Here is a 15,529-nt window from a genome sequence, read left to right on the forward strand (position 1 = left end):
ACACTTCAGAGGAAGAGGAATGTGCTGAGTGTGGCAGGGCAGAGGAGAGCAGAGAGAGGAGCAGGGGGGTCAGAAACACAACCTCACCCCGTTTTCACTTCCGCCTCCACCCCGGCCCTGTGGGGCTCCCGAACCTGCTGAGTCATTTCTCCCTTTCGCTTCGACTCGTCCTCCGATTGCCGCCGCGCAGGAAACGCCCCCGCCCCGCACTTCCTCTTTCCCTCGCCTCCTATTCCTCTCAGTGTCAGTGTCGCCGCGGCGACGGTGTGACTCAGGATTCCAGGCAGGGCTCCGGCGCTGGAGACATGAACGGCTGCTGCGTCGTCAAGGTGATCGGCCTGACAGACATCCAGGTAGAGCTGCTAAACTGTTGTTTCACAACGCCGTGTCTGAGAGCTAGCCTCGCGGGCACCTGTATCAGGGTCAGACGCTTTTATCTTTTACCGAGGCAGTGGTCTCACAACTGCAGTTGGTTCCTGGGTGCTGCGGTGTAGCTGCCCACTACTCATAAGTAGCTAGGATGGGTTAAATGCAGATTACAAATGAGAAAATCTTGTAAATTATAGTGCATCTTAAAATATATCATCAATTTTATGGGTCTGTAAGTAAAACTGCAGTTGCAGACAACTTTCTTGTGAAGGAACTCGTAGCAACAGCTAATGTAGTCTGTATGATTGTAAACACGATACAGCATTTATGACTATGGCTCTCTTCTCAGGACGATGTAAAAACTCAAAAGCAAAGCTCCTTTTTGTGAATCGTCATTGTAAGGAAATGTAAACACTTCAATCTGTTACAACCATGTAATGATCACATAGCATACCCACGTGTAACCACAGAAGTCAATTAATCAATCAACTTGTCACTAAAATGTCATTCGCTGACCGATATGTCCCTAACAGTGGAGAGCACTGTGATTGGACAAGGCAGTTTGAGCTGTTGTTTGCAACCTTCAGTATTTTGGCAAAGATTAAGTTCTTTAAAAAAAAATGTAAAGCAGGTTGAGAGCTGCCCTTTTGCAGAGAATGTGAGTCTTAGATGTGTTTACAGAACCATTGGGTGCTTGAATGGTTTTCACATGATGCATGGCATCGGTGTATGGTGCATTGGCACTTGATCTACAGTGCAGTCCGTAAGTATTTGGACAGTGACACAATTTCTATTGTTTTGTCTATTGTACTCCTGCACATTGGACTGAACAAACCTGACTGATCTGAAACACCTGTGAAGCAGCCATTTGTCCCAATCGTTATGGCACCCTGAAATGGACTACATATAAAAGCTTTGTAATTCCTACACGGATCAACCAATAGGTACACTGAATATATGGTGTATGGTATTGATATATGGTGTTTAACAGAGAAAATACTTGATGTTGTAGTTTGTATGGTATAAGACACTAGTGAGTGGTGTTTTATTGAGAGCAACTGAGAGTCTTATGACGCAATATCGAAATAGCAAGATGCAAACTCCACACAGAAAGACCCACAGTCCCGAACCCAGGACACTATGGTTTCTCAGTCATGATGTCATCCACTGCAGCACCATGCCACCACAAATCTCTCTATAAAAATCTCATTAAACTATGGGAGGAGATATGCAATGAGACCAAAACATTTATTGGCCATTCATTCCTGATGTCATCAAGGACCCTGACCCAATAGCTTGAAGTCAATCCCCACATAGGAATCAATTGAAACGTTTACACTGACATAAGTTGACATTGCAATGCATTTAGCTGATGCTTAATATGTACCATAATAACACCATTCAATCAAAGCCATGCACAGATTTACCTTTACAGTCATTTTAAAACCCAGGGAACATCCACTGTTCCTGCAGTATTTCAAAATCATCAAACTCCGGTGTTTCACAACTGACATTTCTGAAGTGAAACGAGAACTGAGGTCACAGTGAAACTAAGCTCATCATCGTCTGTCTCGAAGCGCTTACCGTGACACAGAAGCCACAAAGCCACACTGCGTGATCCGGAGGACAGCGTACACTGCACTACGCTCCCCCGAATCGATTACAGAGGTCCCAGCACTGATATTTCACATAAACTCAGTGGTCACATTATTAGGCAGACCTGTACACCAGCTTGTGAATGCAAAGTCTCTGGAGTTTGCAAAGAATGGTGTGAAAAACTAAAACAACCCAGTGAGCAGAGGTTCTGCGGGCAGACACGCATTGTTAATGAGAGAGGTCGGAGGCTGGTCAAAGCTGACAGGAGGGTGACAGTAATGCAAATAACCACACATTACAACAGTGGTATGCAGAAGAGCATCTCTGAAACGCACAATGCATCATAACCCTAAGTGGATAGGCTACAGCAGCAGAAGTCCCAATGGAGTGCTTACTGAGTGTAAACACAATTGGGAATTCCAAATTAGGGAGAAAAGGGGGGCTGGAAACATGTTTCAAAACATATTTATCAAAAATAACGGTCTAATTTCCACTCAAAGTCCAAACTGGGTTGTGGAGCGATGGTGACCTCAGCGGTTGTTTGGGTTATATCTGTGCTCTCATTCATAGCCCTGGCTCATGGCGAAGACTCATCAGAGGGGAATTAGTTAATGGGATTAAAGGGCGTAAGTGGTTAATGAGCATGTCTCCGGCCGTTACAGTGCAGAGAAATGTAATGTAAGGACAAGCTTCACACAGATGGCCTGCAGTGGTAACAGCCTGGCCCAGCTCCACTCCGGAGCGCGGTCTCCACATTAATGAACAAACGCAGGCCTGTTCCGCGCTGGCATAAAACATTCGACCACTTTAACATTGTACGGAGAAGATAAATATGTCCCGTGCTGTTCGGAGTTACGCTGGCGGGATGGCGAGGACTCGCTGTAACGTCCTGTACCCACTGTCCAACGTAGAAGTAAATATTACAGCAAATAGAAAATATATATTAATATAAACATGCATACAGTGTATGTTTCATTTGATAATGGTGATAGCTAGGTCCCTTTTCAATGGTCAAATTATTCCCATCATTTGACAGTGAGATCTAACAGTTTAAGAGCGGTTCTGCTAACGGCAGGGTACTTCTCAATCAGAGTAATTATCTCATAAATGTTCAATAAGGCATATTCATTTAACAGGAACCTGGTGAGATTAGGTCCCAGGTAGGATATAGACACAGCAACCTTAGTTTCAGTGCATTCACCGGAAGGGGAGTTTAGGTGACGGGATTGTTGTCATGGAAACTTCCTGAACAATGTTCCGATGTTCCGGAAACACAGAGGGGAAAAAGTGTGAACTCTGAACTTTGTCCTTCGAGCCAAAAATGCCAGGCAGGCATTATCATGGGCACCTGACTCTGTGACCGTTTTATTAGCCCCTGCCAGTACACAGTTGCCATTTTTTATTGGTTAACAAATGTAATTTTGCAAGAAAAATTGTTGGTTTTAACTTCGGAAATTGGATAAATAATTTCGTGGTCACGCGCTGTCCGTTCAATAAAGATTACATAAGACAAGAAGTGAAGGCATAATCAAGTCTTTATTTTCCCACAGTCCCACTGGACAGTGTTCAGAATAATCTGGTGAAGTCAGAGTTATGTTTAACGTTATTTAAAAGCCACAAACTGTGCAAGACTGATCTCAAAATGTTATTCAGTTTACTTAATCTATTCTAAAATAATTCTTAACATATATGCCTCAGCTTAGATGTAGCTGCATATTTTCACTACTTTTGAATATTTGTAATTGTATTCCTGCCTTTATTAAAATATATATACCTATAAATAAAATGTAAATAAATAAAATGCTAATATAGAAAAAATAGTAATAAGATACTAATCTGAAATCATAATTCAAGTAAAAGTCAGCTTATTCATGACTCCACAGCGACTGTGGCTTCTCTCGTAATAGCTGATATCGTGAAAACACAACAGTTTATGTCTGCTTGGGATTCTGCCAGTACGTTTTCTGAATAAAGAAATAAGAATCAACAATAAACTGAACAAAAAAAAAGATTAAAGGTTAAAGATGTACAACTGCCTAAAAATAGGTTTGAGAAGGTCAGTTTTTCTTTGGCAATGGGTCTGTGAGACAATCGGCTTCAGAGGGCTGGGTGAAAAAAAAAAAAAAGGGCATTGAGGGTATTTACAACCACTTTTATTTAGAACAGACACTGTCTGTGTTTGGCCTGTTCTCGGAAAAACGAGAAGCGAGTTTCTGATTGGCTGTTCCTGGCCAATAGGAATAGGCGGGCCCACTAACAAAGTGATATAGACATAAGAGTAGACAGTAGAGAGACCAAACCGGGGAGATCAGCTGAGTTTGAGTCTGGGGCCTCTTCCGATTCTCTACGTCTACGAGGGACTTTGACGACTCTGTTCCTGCGTTATCCGGAGCCCTCCGGGGGAAGTGAACGAGCAGCGGTGGAGGACGGGCTTCATACGATACAGCCGTAGCGTGGGATCTTACAAACGTCCTGACTCTGAGAGAAAGCGACGGCTTGCAGAATGCCGCACTTATCCGACTGCAGCTACTACAAGATGAGGGAGGAGACTGGAGTTTCCAACGTAAGGGCTTTTACCCAGCATGAACGAAAACCGCTCTCAATTTTAACATGTCAGAAGTTCTGTCTGTTCATTTACAAAGAACGTCTAAAGAAGCTTGCAAAACCAACATTAACTTGCAAGTCTGAGAGAAAGGCTAACACTGGAGTCCATTCCAGTCGATAGATTCAGGAAATTAATTGACATTCTGTAACACTTGTGTATTATCAAAATTATCGAATCCAGACCACTTGGGTCACATTTGGTCAATTCATTGTTAAGAGGCAAGAGACATTCCAGCTTTTTTTCCAGAACAATATAAACAGCAATAGGGAGCAGAGCCCTTGATTCCACCACGGTCTGTAAAGGCATTTCTCAGGCTTTCAGCTCAGCTAAAATCACCAGACAGGCCGAAGGGCTCACGGATGTGTCTCTCTGTATGTGAGGTAGGCTCTAACGGAGCTGTTCCTGCTCTGTGACGTATCGTGTGCAAGTTACCAGCAACAGCACACCCCTCTCTCAGGGCCTTCACACACCTTCACTCGGTCTCTGAGCAGTGACTCACCAAGGACTCAGCACAGACTCAAATTCAAAGTGCAAGAAGAGTATACGCACCAGTCTGCTTCCAACGGCCCGTGGGTTTGTAACGCTGTCGTGCCGTGTGTGTGATCCCAACAGGTCCAGAAGGACCTGGAGAGCTCCAAAGTGCTCCAGCACCACCGGGCCCAGACGCAGCAGGTGAAGCAGTACCTGTCTCTGACCGGACCGGGTCAGGGCCTGGACCCAGGGAGGAGCGGGCGTCTGCACACGGACCCCCCGGAGAGCCACACCCCGCTGCTGACTCTCACCACCGCGCACGACAGCGAGGTGAGTCTGTGGCCCGGAACTCTGGCGCCCCCTGTGGGGGAAACGGTCTCACTGCTCACACATTAATTCAGCAGTAAACCCGATCAGACCAAGACAGGCGACACTCAAAAAATGAATCTTTGGACTTTACTTAGTAAAATTAAGGCTGCATGCTATAGTCCTTAGTATATGTGGCTTCAACCAATGAAGTGTTTGTATTTGAATCATTTGAAGTGTATGATTTATGGATTTTGGTCTTTTGTCCAAACCATAGAAAAATTGCTTTAAAAATTCAAATGCAATTTTTTAGTTCAAATAAACAGCGTATCCTTCCTGAACACACATGTATCCAGCCCTACCTTCAGAAGGTGCATGGTTCACTGCGCTCAACCAGGGGAAGACTAAATAAGACAGCTTTGGTGTTGTTGTAAGGTGTATTTCTGCACTTTGAAGGAGGTAGGCGCTTCAAGTCTTTATGCTAAGCTAACATATTATGCTAACATGTAAACCGAGCCAGTGAATGCACAAAAATGTGAAATGAAATCGATCATCTCGTCTAAGTCAGAAAAAAGTGTTGGTGTCTTCCTTTAAAATGATACACAAGTCACATTTAAAAGTGCATTCTACAGCAAGGCAAATGTTAACGAGGCTAATGATGATTTTTCTCTTCAGTTCCCAATGGATCATGTGATTGAAGACCTAATGAGCCTTGAATCTGGGTTCAAAGACGACGATTTAGGATGTCTGGAGCCCAACTCCTTACTGCAAGCCAGCGTAAGTACTGAACACGCTCAGCACTCACGCCACTGAAAAATCACGTATTTGTTCAATCAGAATGACTAATTTCCTCCCTCTCTCTATCACCCCCCTCTCCTCCCCCCTCTATCCCTCTCTCTCTCTTCCCCCTCTCCCCCTCTCCCCCTCCCTCTCTCTAACCTCAGGCTCACCTGAGCAGCAGCCTGCTGGACCTGTATGGAGGTGAACATGGTACGAGCCCCACTCACAGAACACCCCCCGCTCTGTCCCACAATCCTCCGAGTGAAGAGGGAAGTCACGCGCACAACGGCGTCTCTCTGTGCCCTCCGCTCAAAACGCTGGTGTGGGATGAGATATCGGTCGGATAGATTTAATTTCTGCGATAATTCTCACCGGTAGTCTCTGTGCTGTAAGGAAAATAAAAATAGCCTCTGCTCTCTTTCAAACAATAACAAGCACATTAATAAGAACACCAACTGTCAGTCTCCGCCTTGGAGGAACAGGGCGCTGTAAGCCAATGAAACGGTGACAAAAACACCTTTACGGAACACCTGCATGTGGCCTGTGAGCGGTCACAAACCACAGAGTGAGAGTGAAGCCTCACAACCCGGCCGCTTCAAAATAAGAGCGTGCTTGATGCTATCCACGCAAACGTGTGCTCGTTATTTCTAGCGTTGAGCTGACGATAGCTGGCAATGCGTTGTGCTCAACGCATTACAGTGTCGTGTCGACGCAAAAGTTTACCAGACATTTCTGTCTGCGGTGCCCGGAGCTGGACTGAAGGCTGACAGCGGAGTCCTCAGGCCGTTACCCAGCGTGGCTCTCTGTGGGGCGGACGGTCGTCTGCTTACACCGGCGGGATGAGACGCAGCAGGGCCCGAATCTCGGTCCTCACGGGCCTAAACAGAGGAGCAGCCCCCTGCGGTCCGTCAGTGCGTACTCTCCACGCTCGGTGTGCTGGGCCAGAGGGCTGCTGGTGGGGTACCACAGCCTGGTCCGTGATGTCACGCACCCCACAGGGTGCTACAGAGCGGGGTATGACATCACCCACAGGGTGCTACAGAGCGGGGTATGACATCACCCACAGGGTGCTACAGAGCGGGGTATGACATCACCCACAGGGTGCTACAGAGCGGGGTATGACATCACCCACAGGGTGCTACAGAGCGGGGTATGACATCACCCACAGGGTGCTACAGAGTGGGGTATGACATCACCCACAGGGTGGTACAGAGCGGGGTATGACATCACTCACAGGGTGGTACAGAACGGGGTATGTCCAATGGGGTGACCGGGGTGACACTAGCTACCTCTGGAATTTGATTGGCCACCCCAGGTGCCAGCCCAGTAGTGCATCATCATTGGCTAATATAACCGTTTGTAATAATTTCTGTCCGTCCCTGTCTTGCAGAACACGACACGAGAGTGCAGGCTAAAGAGCGACAGAAGAAAGACAATCACAACATCAGTAAGAGCCCTTTTCATGTTCACACAAAAGTGCCTGTACAATGGAACTCCTGGTATTGTATAGTTTTAAATCTTGTGATGTTTGTGAAGAATAAGCTTTTATATCTTCACAAAACCAATTTTAGCATGTTCATATTTGTGAAGTAATCCTTTATAAGCTATGTATATAAAAAATGGACTTGCTGAATTACATACTTATAGAAGTCTTGAAATTAATAGCTTTTCTGTCTACTTTTTTGTGTTAAAACCCAACCATTGAATGCACACATGCAGTATAATTAAAGGAGACTCTTTTTGAGCTAGAGCCGTTTTTTGTTTTGTGCAGTAATTAACAAATTTGCCAAAGGATGTAATTCATTCTTTTTTCACTTATTATTTATTATTCACTGTGATGTTCTGCTCTCTCCACAGTTGAAAGAAGAAGAAGATACAACATTAATTACAGAATAAAAGAACTGGGAACCATGATCCCGAAATCCAACGACCCGTAAGTACTGTAGACAGAGCTCCTCATGTTAGGCATTTCATTTGTGTCTCATACAGTCAGGGTAACAATATCAAGATAAAAACACACACACAGACACACACACGCTCACCCACACCCACATGACCCCCACACACAAAACACTCACCCACACCCACACGCCCCTCCCCCCCACACACACACTCACCCACACCCACATGACCCCCACACACACACCCACTCATGCACACACACACAAACACCTGCACACCCAAGGGTGTGGGTCAGTGAGGAGGCTGTGCTGGGTCAGTGAGGAGGCTGTGCTGGGTCAGTGAGAAGGCTGTGCTGGGTCAGTGAGAAGGCTGTGCTGGGTTAGTGAGAAGGCTGTGCTGGGTCAGTGAGAAGGCTGTGCTGGGTTAGTGAGGAGGCTGTGCTGGGTCAGTGAGGAGGCTGTGCTGGGTCAGTGAGAAGGCTGTGCTGGGTCAGTGAGAAGGCTGTGCTGGGTTAGTGAGAAGGCTGTGCTGGGTCAGTGAGAAGGCTGTGCTGGGTCAGTGAGAAGGCTGTGCTGGGTCAGTGAGAGGGCTGTGCTGGGTCAGTGAGGAGGCTGTGCTGGGTTAGTGAGAAGGCTGTGCTGGGTCAGTGAGAAGGCTGTGCTGGGTTAGTGAGAAGGCTGTGCTGGGTTAGTGAGAAGGCTGTGCTGGGTTAGTGAGAAGGCTGTGCTGGGTTAGTGAGAAGGCTGTGCTGGGTTAGTGAGAAGGCTGTGCTGGGTTAGTGAGAGGGCTGTGCTGGGTTAGTGAGGAGGCTGTGCTGGGTTAGTGAGGAGGCTGTGCTGGGTCAGTGAGGAGGCTGTGCTGGGTCAGTGAGGAGGCTGTGCTGGGTCAGTGAGGAGGCTGTGCTGGGTCAGTGAGGAGGCTGTGCTGGGTCAGTGACAGGGCTGATGGTCGCTGCAGGGACATGCGCTGGAATAAGGGCAGCATCCTGAAGGCCTCGGTGGACTACATCAAGTGGCTGCAGAAGGAGCAGCAGCAGGTCCGTGAGCTGGAGAGCAGGCAGAGGAGGCTGGAGCAGGCCAACCGCCGACTGCTGCTGCGCATTCAGGTACAATACCCCCTGAACTGCCCCTGAACTAACCCTGTACTGCCCCTGTAATGCCCCTGTACTGACCCTGAACTAACCCTGTACTGCCCCTGTAATGCCCCTGTACTGACCCTGAACTGACCCTGAGCTGTCCCTGAACTAACCCTGAACTGCCCCTGAACTGACCCTGAGCTGCCCCTGAACTTCCCCTGTAATGCCCCTGTACTGACCCTGTACTGACCCTGAACTGCCCCTGAACTAACCCTGAACTGCCCCTGTAATGCCCCTGTACTGACCCTGTACTGCCCCCGTAATGCCCCTGAACTGCCCCTGAACCAATCCTGTACTAACCCTGTGCTGCCCCTGACCTAACCCTGAACTGCCCCTGTACTGACCCAAATAGATTTAGTTCACATTTGTAACACCTTTGTAGGTGTGAGAGTATGTGTTCCCTGTGGAGTGAATGTGAGAGTGTGTATATGCGTGTTCTCTCTGCGGTGGATGTGAGAGAGTGCATGTTCTCCACAGAAAGGATGTGAGTGTTATCTCCATGCAGTGGATGTGAGAATGCGCGTGTACTCTCAGCAGAGTGCACCTCCATCTTAAACCCCAGTTTAAACGGAGCCGTGTTTAAGCAGGTCCTGAGCCTGTCCCTCTCCGTTTCAGGAGCTGGAGCTGCAGGCCCGAGTGCACTGCCTCCCCGGCATGGGCTCTCCCCCGGGGGGTCCGGAGCCCCCCCCGCAGCTCCTGAAGGCGGCCCCGGCCCCGGCCCCGGCCCCGCCCGTGTACCAGGAGGGCCCCGGCGGGGAGTACCTCCAGCAGGAGAGCCCGGACCTCCTGTCGCACTTCAGCGACTTCTTCAGCGCGGCCCTGAGGAAGGAGCAGGGCCTGGAGCAGCTCCTGCTGGACGCCCCGCTCTCCCCCTTCGGGGGCGCCTCGCTCCTGCCGCCCTCCTCCTCCTCCTCCTCCTGCTCCTCCTCCTCGCCCGACCCCTCCCCCCCGGCCCCCCTCTCCCTGTCCCACACCTCCTCCGAGACCTCCAAGGGCAGCAGCCGGAGGAGCAGCCTCAGCACGGATAACGCCGACGACCTCTGACCTCCTCCCGCCCCGGAGTCAGCCGCTGTCCCAGAATTCCACCGGGCAGAGACCCGCCACTTCGCTGCTTCCCTGACCACAGTCTGTGAAGAACATCTTCTTCTCCTTTTAAATATATTTTGTTTACTTTCCATAATTCATCGTTTTACACATTTTAGACTTGAGATTGAATATATATTGTGCTTGGTCTGATCACTGTAATTATAAAATATTTACAAAATAAAACAGATACGTGTCTTTTTTAAACGTGTGATATATTTCAATCACACTTCAGACCACACTTTGTGTTAACAAGCTGCTGCATTGCAGTATCAGGTGGGTTAAAGGCTGGATGAATCTATATTCGTTGTGGTGGAGTTTCTCGGGCACAGGATAGTTATTTCAAAGCCTCTGAAGAAACAGTTTGGGAACCCCTGCTCAGGTTTACAGGTGACAAACCTGCAGAGTTGGGGCTTCGTGATGGGTGTTGTGAAGACAACTATTCAGTGCATTCAACCAATTACAGCAATCTGTATTACGCTACGTCCAAACACAAGGAAAAGTCCATTTCAACTGACACCATTGTCAAATTTCAATTTAACAGCTTTATTTTGAAAATAACAAACAAAACTGCTGGCCCTCTCCACTTACGTAGACAAACGTTAACGGAGGCTGAGGACAACCCAGGTGCTGTGGTTAGTGACTCTCTGCGACTTGCTCCAAAACGCAGCTGCTTATTATGACTGAGCGGACTTCTGCTCACGATGCCGGCCCGTATCCATTTCACCATGTCATTTCCACTCCATAACCTCCCACAGTCCACTCACACAAAGGCCAGATGGGCTTCAGGAATTAATCTGTCTCCCACATCTCTGACCGCTCCTGAGAGCCGGGGGAGAACTCTGGGGCGAATGCCAGCAAGCTGAACAAACGGCCCAGCTGGACTTCGCACTACTCCAGCTGGGTGAAAACCGCAGATTGTGCAGACCAAACAAGATGGTGGGCTCAAATTCAAACCTCGGAGTTTGAACGTTTCCAGTTTGATTCATTAACCCTTGTGCAGTCCTAACGTGTTGTATACTCCCCTTGTCCGAAGGGTCAAAAATGACCCGCCTTCACAAAACCCCTAAAATAAAGCAGCTTAATTGAATTTGAAACCCCCAATCTATTTTGCATAACCTGTCACTCATCACAAACTTTGTCATCAAATTTCAAGTTGAAAAAAGATCATTTAGGTGGTTATCTCTGCTGTTAAACATAGTGGCAGGTCATTTTTTACCTTTAAGACAGCACAAGAATTAATGAATGGGTGTGGCTTAGGGTAATGAATGCAGTCAATGTTGTTTTTGGTCACTAATATTCATAACTAGTCCTGCAGAGTAGAGACATAGGGAGGACAGAGCTGATATTCTGGTTACTATAGAGACTACCATTGTGCACTTAAAATCATTCGCAACATCTGGAACATTATCTGGATTTATTTGAAACTATAGCCATAGCTATCAACTAATAGCCTCAAACTCAGCATGATGAAGCTGAACTAAATTAAACCTCCATTTTATTGAGGGCCGAGTGGATCAAAAACTCGTCAGGTTTCCCCTGAAATTTCCCTGAATTCTGCCAAAGCAATACTGTGAGAGTTTCCCACGGAAAATCCATAGCAACACACGACCCGGCAACGGCATGTGTGAAACGCCCCCCCCCCCCTCCCGCCCTGTGCCTCTCCACTCGCAGGGTGGTTTGCTATGCCTTCTGGGATGGGAGCCACACCCGGTCGACGTGCCTGCGTTCAGAGCCAGAAGGTACAGCATGGATAAAGGCGTACAGAAGAACGCCCAGCTGTGCTAAACATTAGAGCATCAGTGCGCTTTCCGCGCCCAGACCAAGCCAACTGCCAGATGCTGTAACTCAACTTCAAACAGACGGTCTCACAATTATTTCAACAGATTCCTACAATTACACAAGACATGGTAGTCAGGAGGAGGGTGTCTCCACAGAGCGGGGGATGACGTATCCATGGTTACAAATGGCTCCAATTTGGCCTGCAGTCAACAGGATGTGGTGGAAATAAAGAATATTTCTCGGAGTCAAGAACACAAAGCTATGGGAGACATGAAGGGTTCTAACAAAAACATTCATGCCGACGGGGCTATGGTCTCACGGGTGGCACGCCATGTTGTATTGGCACACGTTTATTAGACAATTCACATGCGCTGTCAAATTTATCATTCTCAACATGGATGGGTATGGCTGGGAGTGTGGGAGAGTTAAGTGTGTGTGTGTGTGTGTGTGTGTGTGTGTGTGTGAGAGAGAGAGAGAGTGTGTGTCTTCCCTCTCTGCAGTGGATGAGAGAATGTGTGTGTCTGTCACTGGATTGTTCCCTGTTTCGTCACCATTTTGAGTACATACAAATGCGGACCACGAGGTGTCAGTGTTGGCACAGATTTGGAACATTCTGGAAGGGAGTGGACAGCAGATGGATCTCAGTACTGGAATGTGTTGAAGCCAGAGGTAATTACAGGAAAAACTTATCAAAATCAGTAATATTAAACGCAAACACAGCTCCGAGCCGATGTTTCAGCCGAGCAGGGATCTAATTTTAGTCTTGTGAAACAGTCACACTGAGAATTTAAACACACACACACACACACACACACACACATACAGTACATCGCCGTCTGAACAGCGAATGTGGTTTATAGGATACTGCAGTAACATAAATTATTTTACTCTGAAAATACTGTACTGTACAGTATCGCTGTCAATTATTTTGTGTATGTTACACTTTAATGTACCAGCATCTCTGGAGAAATGTGCACTGAAGCAAATAGCACAATAGCATTTCTAGCTTAATTTATATATATATATATATATATATATATATATATATATATATATATATATATATATGTATGTACACAGGTAATTTGCCTTTATGTTCTATGTGGTGTGAGTTTGTCTACAATGGGAACTCACAAAGGAAAAAATGGTCATGGTAAAAAAAACAAAATCACCTCAATTAAAACAGGCTAGTTAATTAGCACAATATTGACATGGTTTCAAATATAACTACAATGTTAAACTTCCAATTATAACAACATCAACAAAACATTTGGGGCACTGCGATGAACGTTATGAAATTTAATTACCCTTGTCAGGTTGAAAGTAATTAATACGAAGTGCTAATTATTAATGTTGCAAGGAACTGGAGTGTAGCAGAAACTACACCGTGTAAGAACATTGCTAAATGTAAACATTTCCTTTTTCCATCAGAGCAAAATGAAGCATTAATAATCCTTGATGAACATAAATGAAATTATATATTAAGATTAAGAAACAAAACTGTATTGTGTTCTGTAAAAACAGAGACATAGCATAGTCTGAAAGACAGATTGATAAAATAAAAAAACCCTGTTACTGTACCTTTCATACCATGGGAGCTATAGCACTGAAAACGCCGTCCCAGCTCACACAAAATGTGGCTTCCATGTAGTGGCAATGTTATAACACTGACAAAACATTATGAGAACATCTTGTGTTCGAAAATAATGTATCAATACTGAGTCCTGGCAGAAAAAGGTTTCAGTATTTTTTTCAAGATATATAATACTAAAGTCTCTTTAATGACAAATCATGTTGGACTGAAACTATTTCAAACAATATTACTGCATTTTTATTGAATGTCGCTCATAATGTACGTTTCAGCATGGTAGACTATGATATTAGTCTATTGATAGACCCCTTATATTAAGACCAGAAACTGATGTCCTCTACAGGGGACAAAAATGAATTGCCAGGTTTTAGGAGGATCTGTAACTATACTTTGCACTTCTAACACATTTTATTGCTGTTTCCATTTATACTCAAGAGCGGTTTTATCGCATGAATGGCAACACAAGTGATTAACTACGGAGTGTTCTTTTAAGAACAGTCACATAAATACACAAAAAGTAGGCAATTATAAACAATCGCATCGCGAATAATGCCTAGACTGCCACTAAGGTTAGCGGCGCGTCTGCACGACTAATGCCATGTTTGGATTAGCGGCACAGGCTGTAATCTCGCAGTAGAGCAGACTGCGTACCAAGACTGAGCTGTTTACCGGGTACTCCCCGACAGCGGCGACAAATGAAACATGACTGCGGATTAGAGCGCATTTAAATTCCGCCACATCGCCCGCCGCTCTCCGCGCCAGCGCCCCTTCCTTTTCCCACGCTGCGGAGTCTGTCACGGTCGGAGCTGTCACACTTAAAATAAACACATAAATAAACAGCGTGTGCTAATGCGCGTAATCTGCTTTGTAACACATCAATTACCCTGTTTATTCCTCCGGCAGGAGGGCTTTCGCGGCGGTCTTTCGCGGTTATCACGCCGCGCTTGTTCGGAAACTGTTCCCCAAATAATAATAGGGGGATCATTTGGATATATACTATATATAATTATATTAACACATTAATAATTTGGATGCAGGTTGCAGACAGGTGTCTTTAATTAATTAAATAATTAATCACCATTGGAGGCTCAACCTTCCTTCGCGCTGTCATCGGTGACATTTCACTGAGAATCGTCCAGAAGCACAGAAGAGTAGGCACTGGGAATGGGGTGTGTTTTAAAAAGAGTAGGGTGCTCACTGTGGTGGACTACATTTGAGGGTCCCTTTATTAAAATGAACCTGATGAAACGCAGGGTAACTAATTTTGAGCGTTGCACACTGTTTGCCTAACAGACCACGTTACGTTTTTTTGTGCATTATTCATGTCGTTTCATTCCCATTGCATGCAGGAGAGAGTGTGTGCGTTCGGGTCCTGCTAGCTGGGTCCACAGCATTCTTTAATGGGTCTTTCCTGGGAAAATAAGGTTGAATTAAATGTGAATAAACTCCACCAGAGACTCAAATGAACTGAAGGATGTGGTATCTGGGGTCTTCCCTGCAATGCTAACTGCGCTGTTTGCACTCTCTAGCGGTTGCGGGTGTGATGTTAAAACTGTGGCAAATTCCTTTTTCACCCTCAGTATATTTTATTTATACTTTTTATTTGGCATATTTGGAGACTCTATGCTTTTTTGGAGTTAGGGTTAGCTGAAATCAGAGCACTGGTTGAACAGGCAACTCGGAGAACTCTCTCTAGCTCTCCCTAGCTCTCTCTCTCTTTCTCTCTCTTTCTCTCTCTCTCTCTCTCTCTCTCTCTCTCTCTCACACACACACACACAGTCTGTCTCTCGATGGCTCTCCCCCCTTCCTTTCTGTCTCTCCCCCTCTCTCTTTCCATCTCTCATTCCCCCTCTCCCTCTCTCTCTCTCTCCCTCCCTCCCTCTCCATCTCTCACTCCCCCTCTCCCTCT

At 46.2% G+C, this 15,529-nt stretch overlaps 1 protein-coding gene across 1 annotated transcript; it reads left to right on the forward strand.

The window, feature by feature from the left end:
• Positions 1 to 227: 227 nt before the first annotated feature.
• LOC133119249 (transcription factor EC-like) lies at positions 228 to 10,433 on the forward strand. The gene is made up of 8 exons (XM_061229768.1): positions 228 to 353; positions 5,183 to 5,371; positions 6,023 to 6,124; positions 6,292 to 6,337; positions 7,518 to 7,574; positions 7,985 to 8,060; positions 8,987 to 9,134; positions 9,780 to 10,433. The coding sequence occupies exons 1-8, from the start codon at positions 306 to 308 to the stop codon at positions 10,206 to 10,208; spliced, it is 1,095 nt and encodes a 364-aa protein (XP_061085752.1). The 5' UTR covers positions 228 to 305; the 3' UTR covers positions 10,209 to 10,433.
• The last annotated feature ends 5,096 nt before the right edge of the window (positions 10,434 to 15,529 follow it).

The sequence above is a fragment of the Conger conger genome, chromosome 19 (assembly GCF_963514075.1).
Source record: "Conger conger chromosome 19, fConCon1.1, whole genome shotgun sequence".
In the NCBI taxonomy this organism is placed as follows: domain Eukaryota; kingdom Metazoa; phylum Chordata; class Actinopteri; order Anguilliformes; family Congridae; genus Conger; species Conger conger.

Bases quoted from the DNA above. Each gene is read 5' to 3' on its own strand.
- LOC133119249 (XM_061229768.1), top strand. From the start codon at position 306: ATGAACGGCTGCTGCGTCGTCAAGGTGATCGGCCTGACAGACATCCAG. The intron at 5,372-6,022 runs GTGAGTCTGTGG...TTTTCTCTTCAG, and splicing joins CCACCGCGCACGACAGCGAG to TTCCCAATGGATCATGTGAT. The intron at 6,338-7,517 runs GTACGAGCCCCA...CCTGTCTTGCAG, and splicing joins CCTGTATGGAGGTGAACATG to AACACGACACGAGAGTGCAG.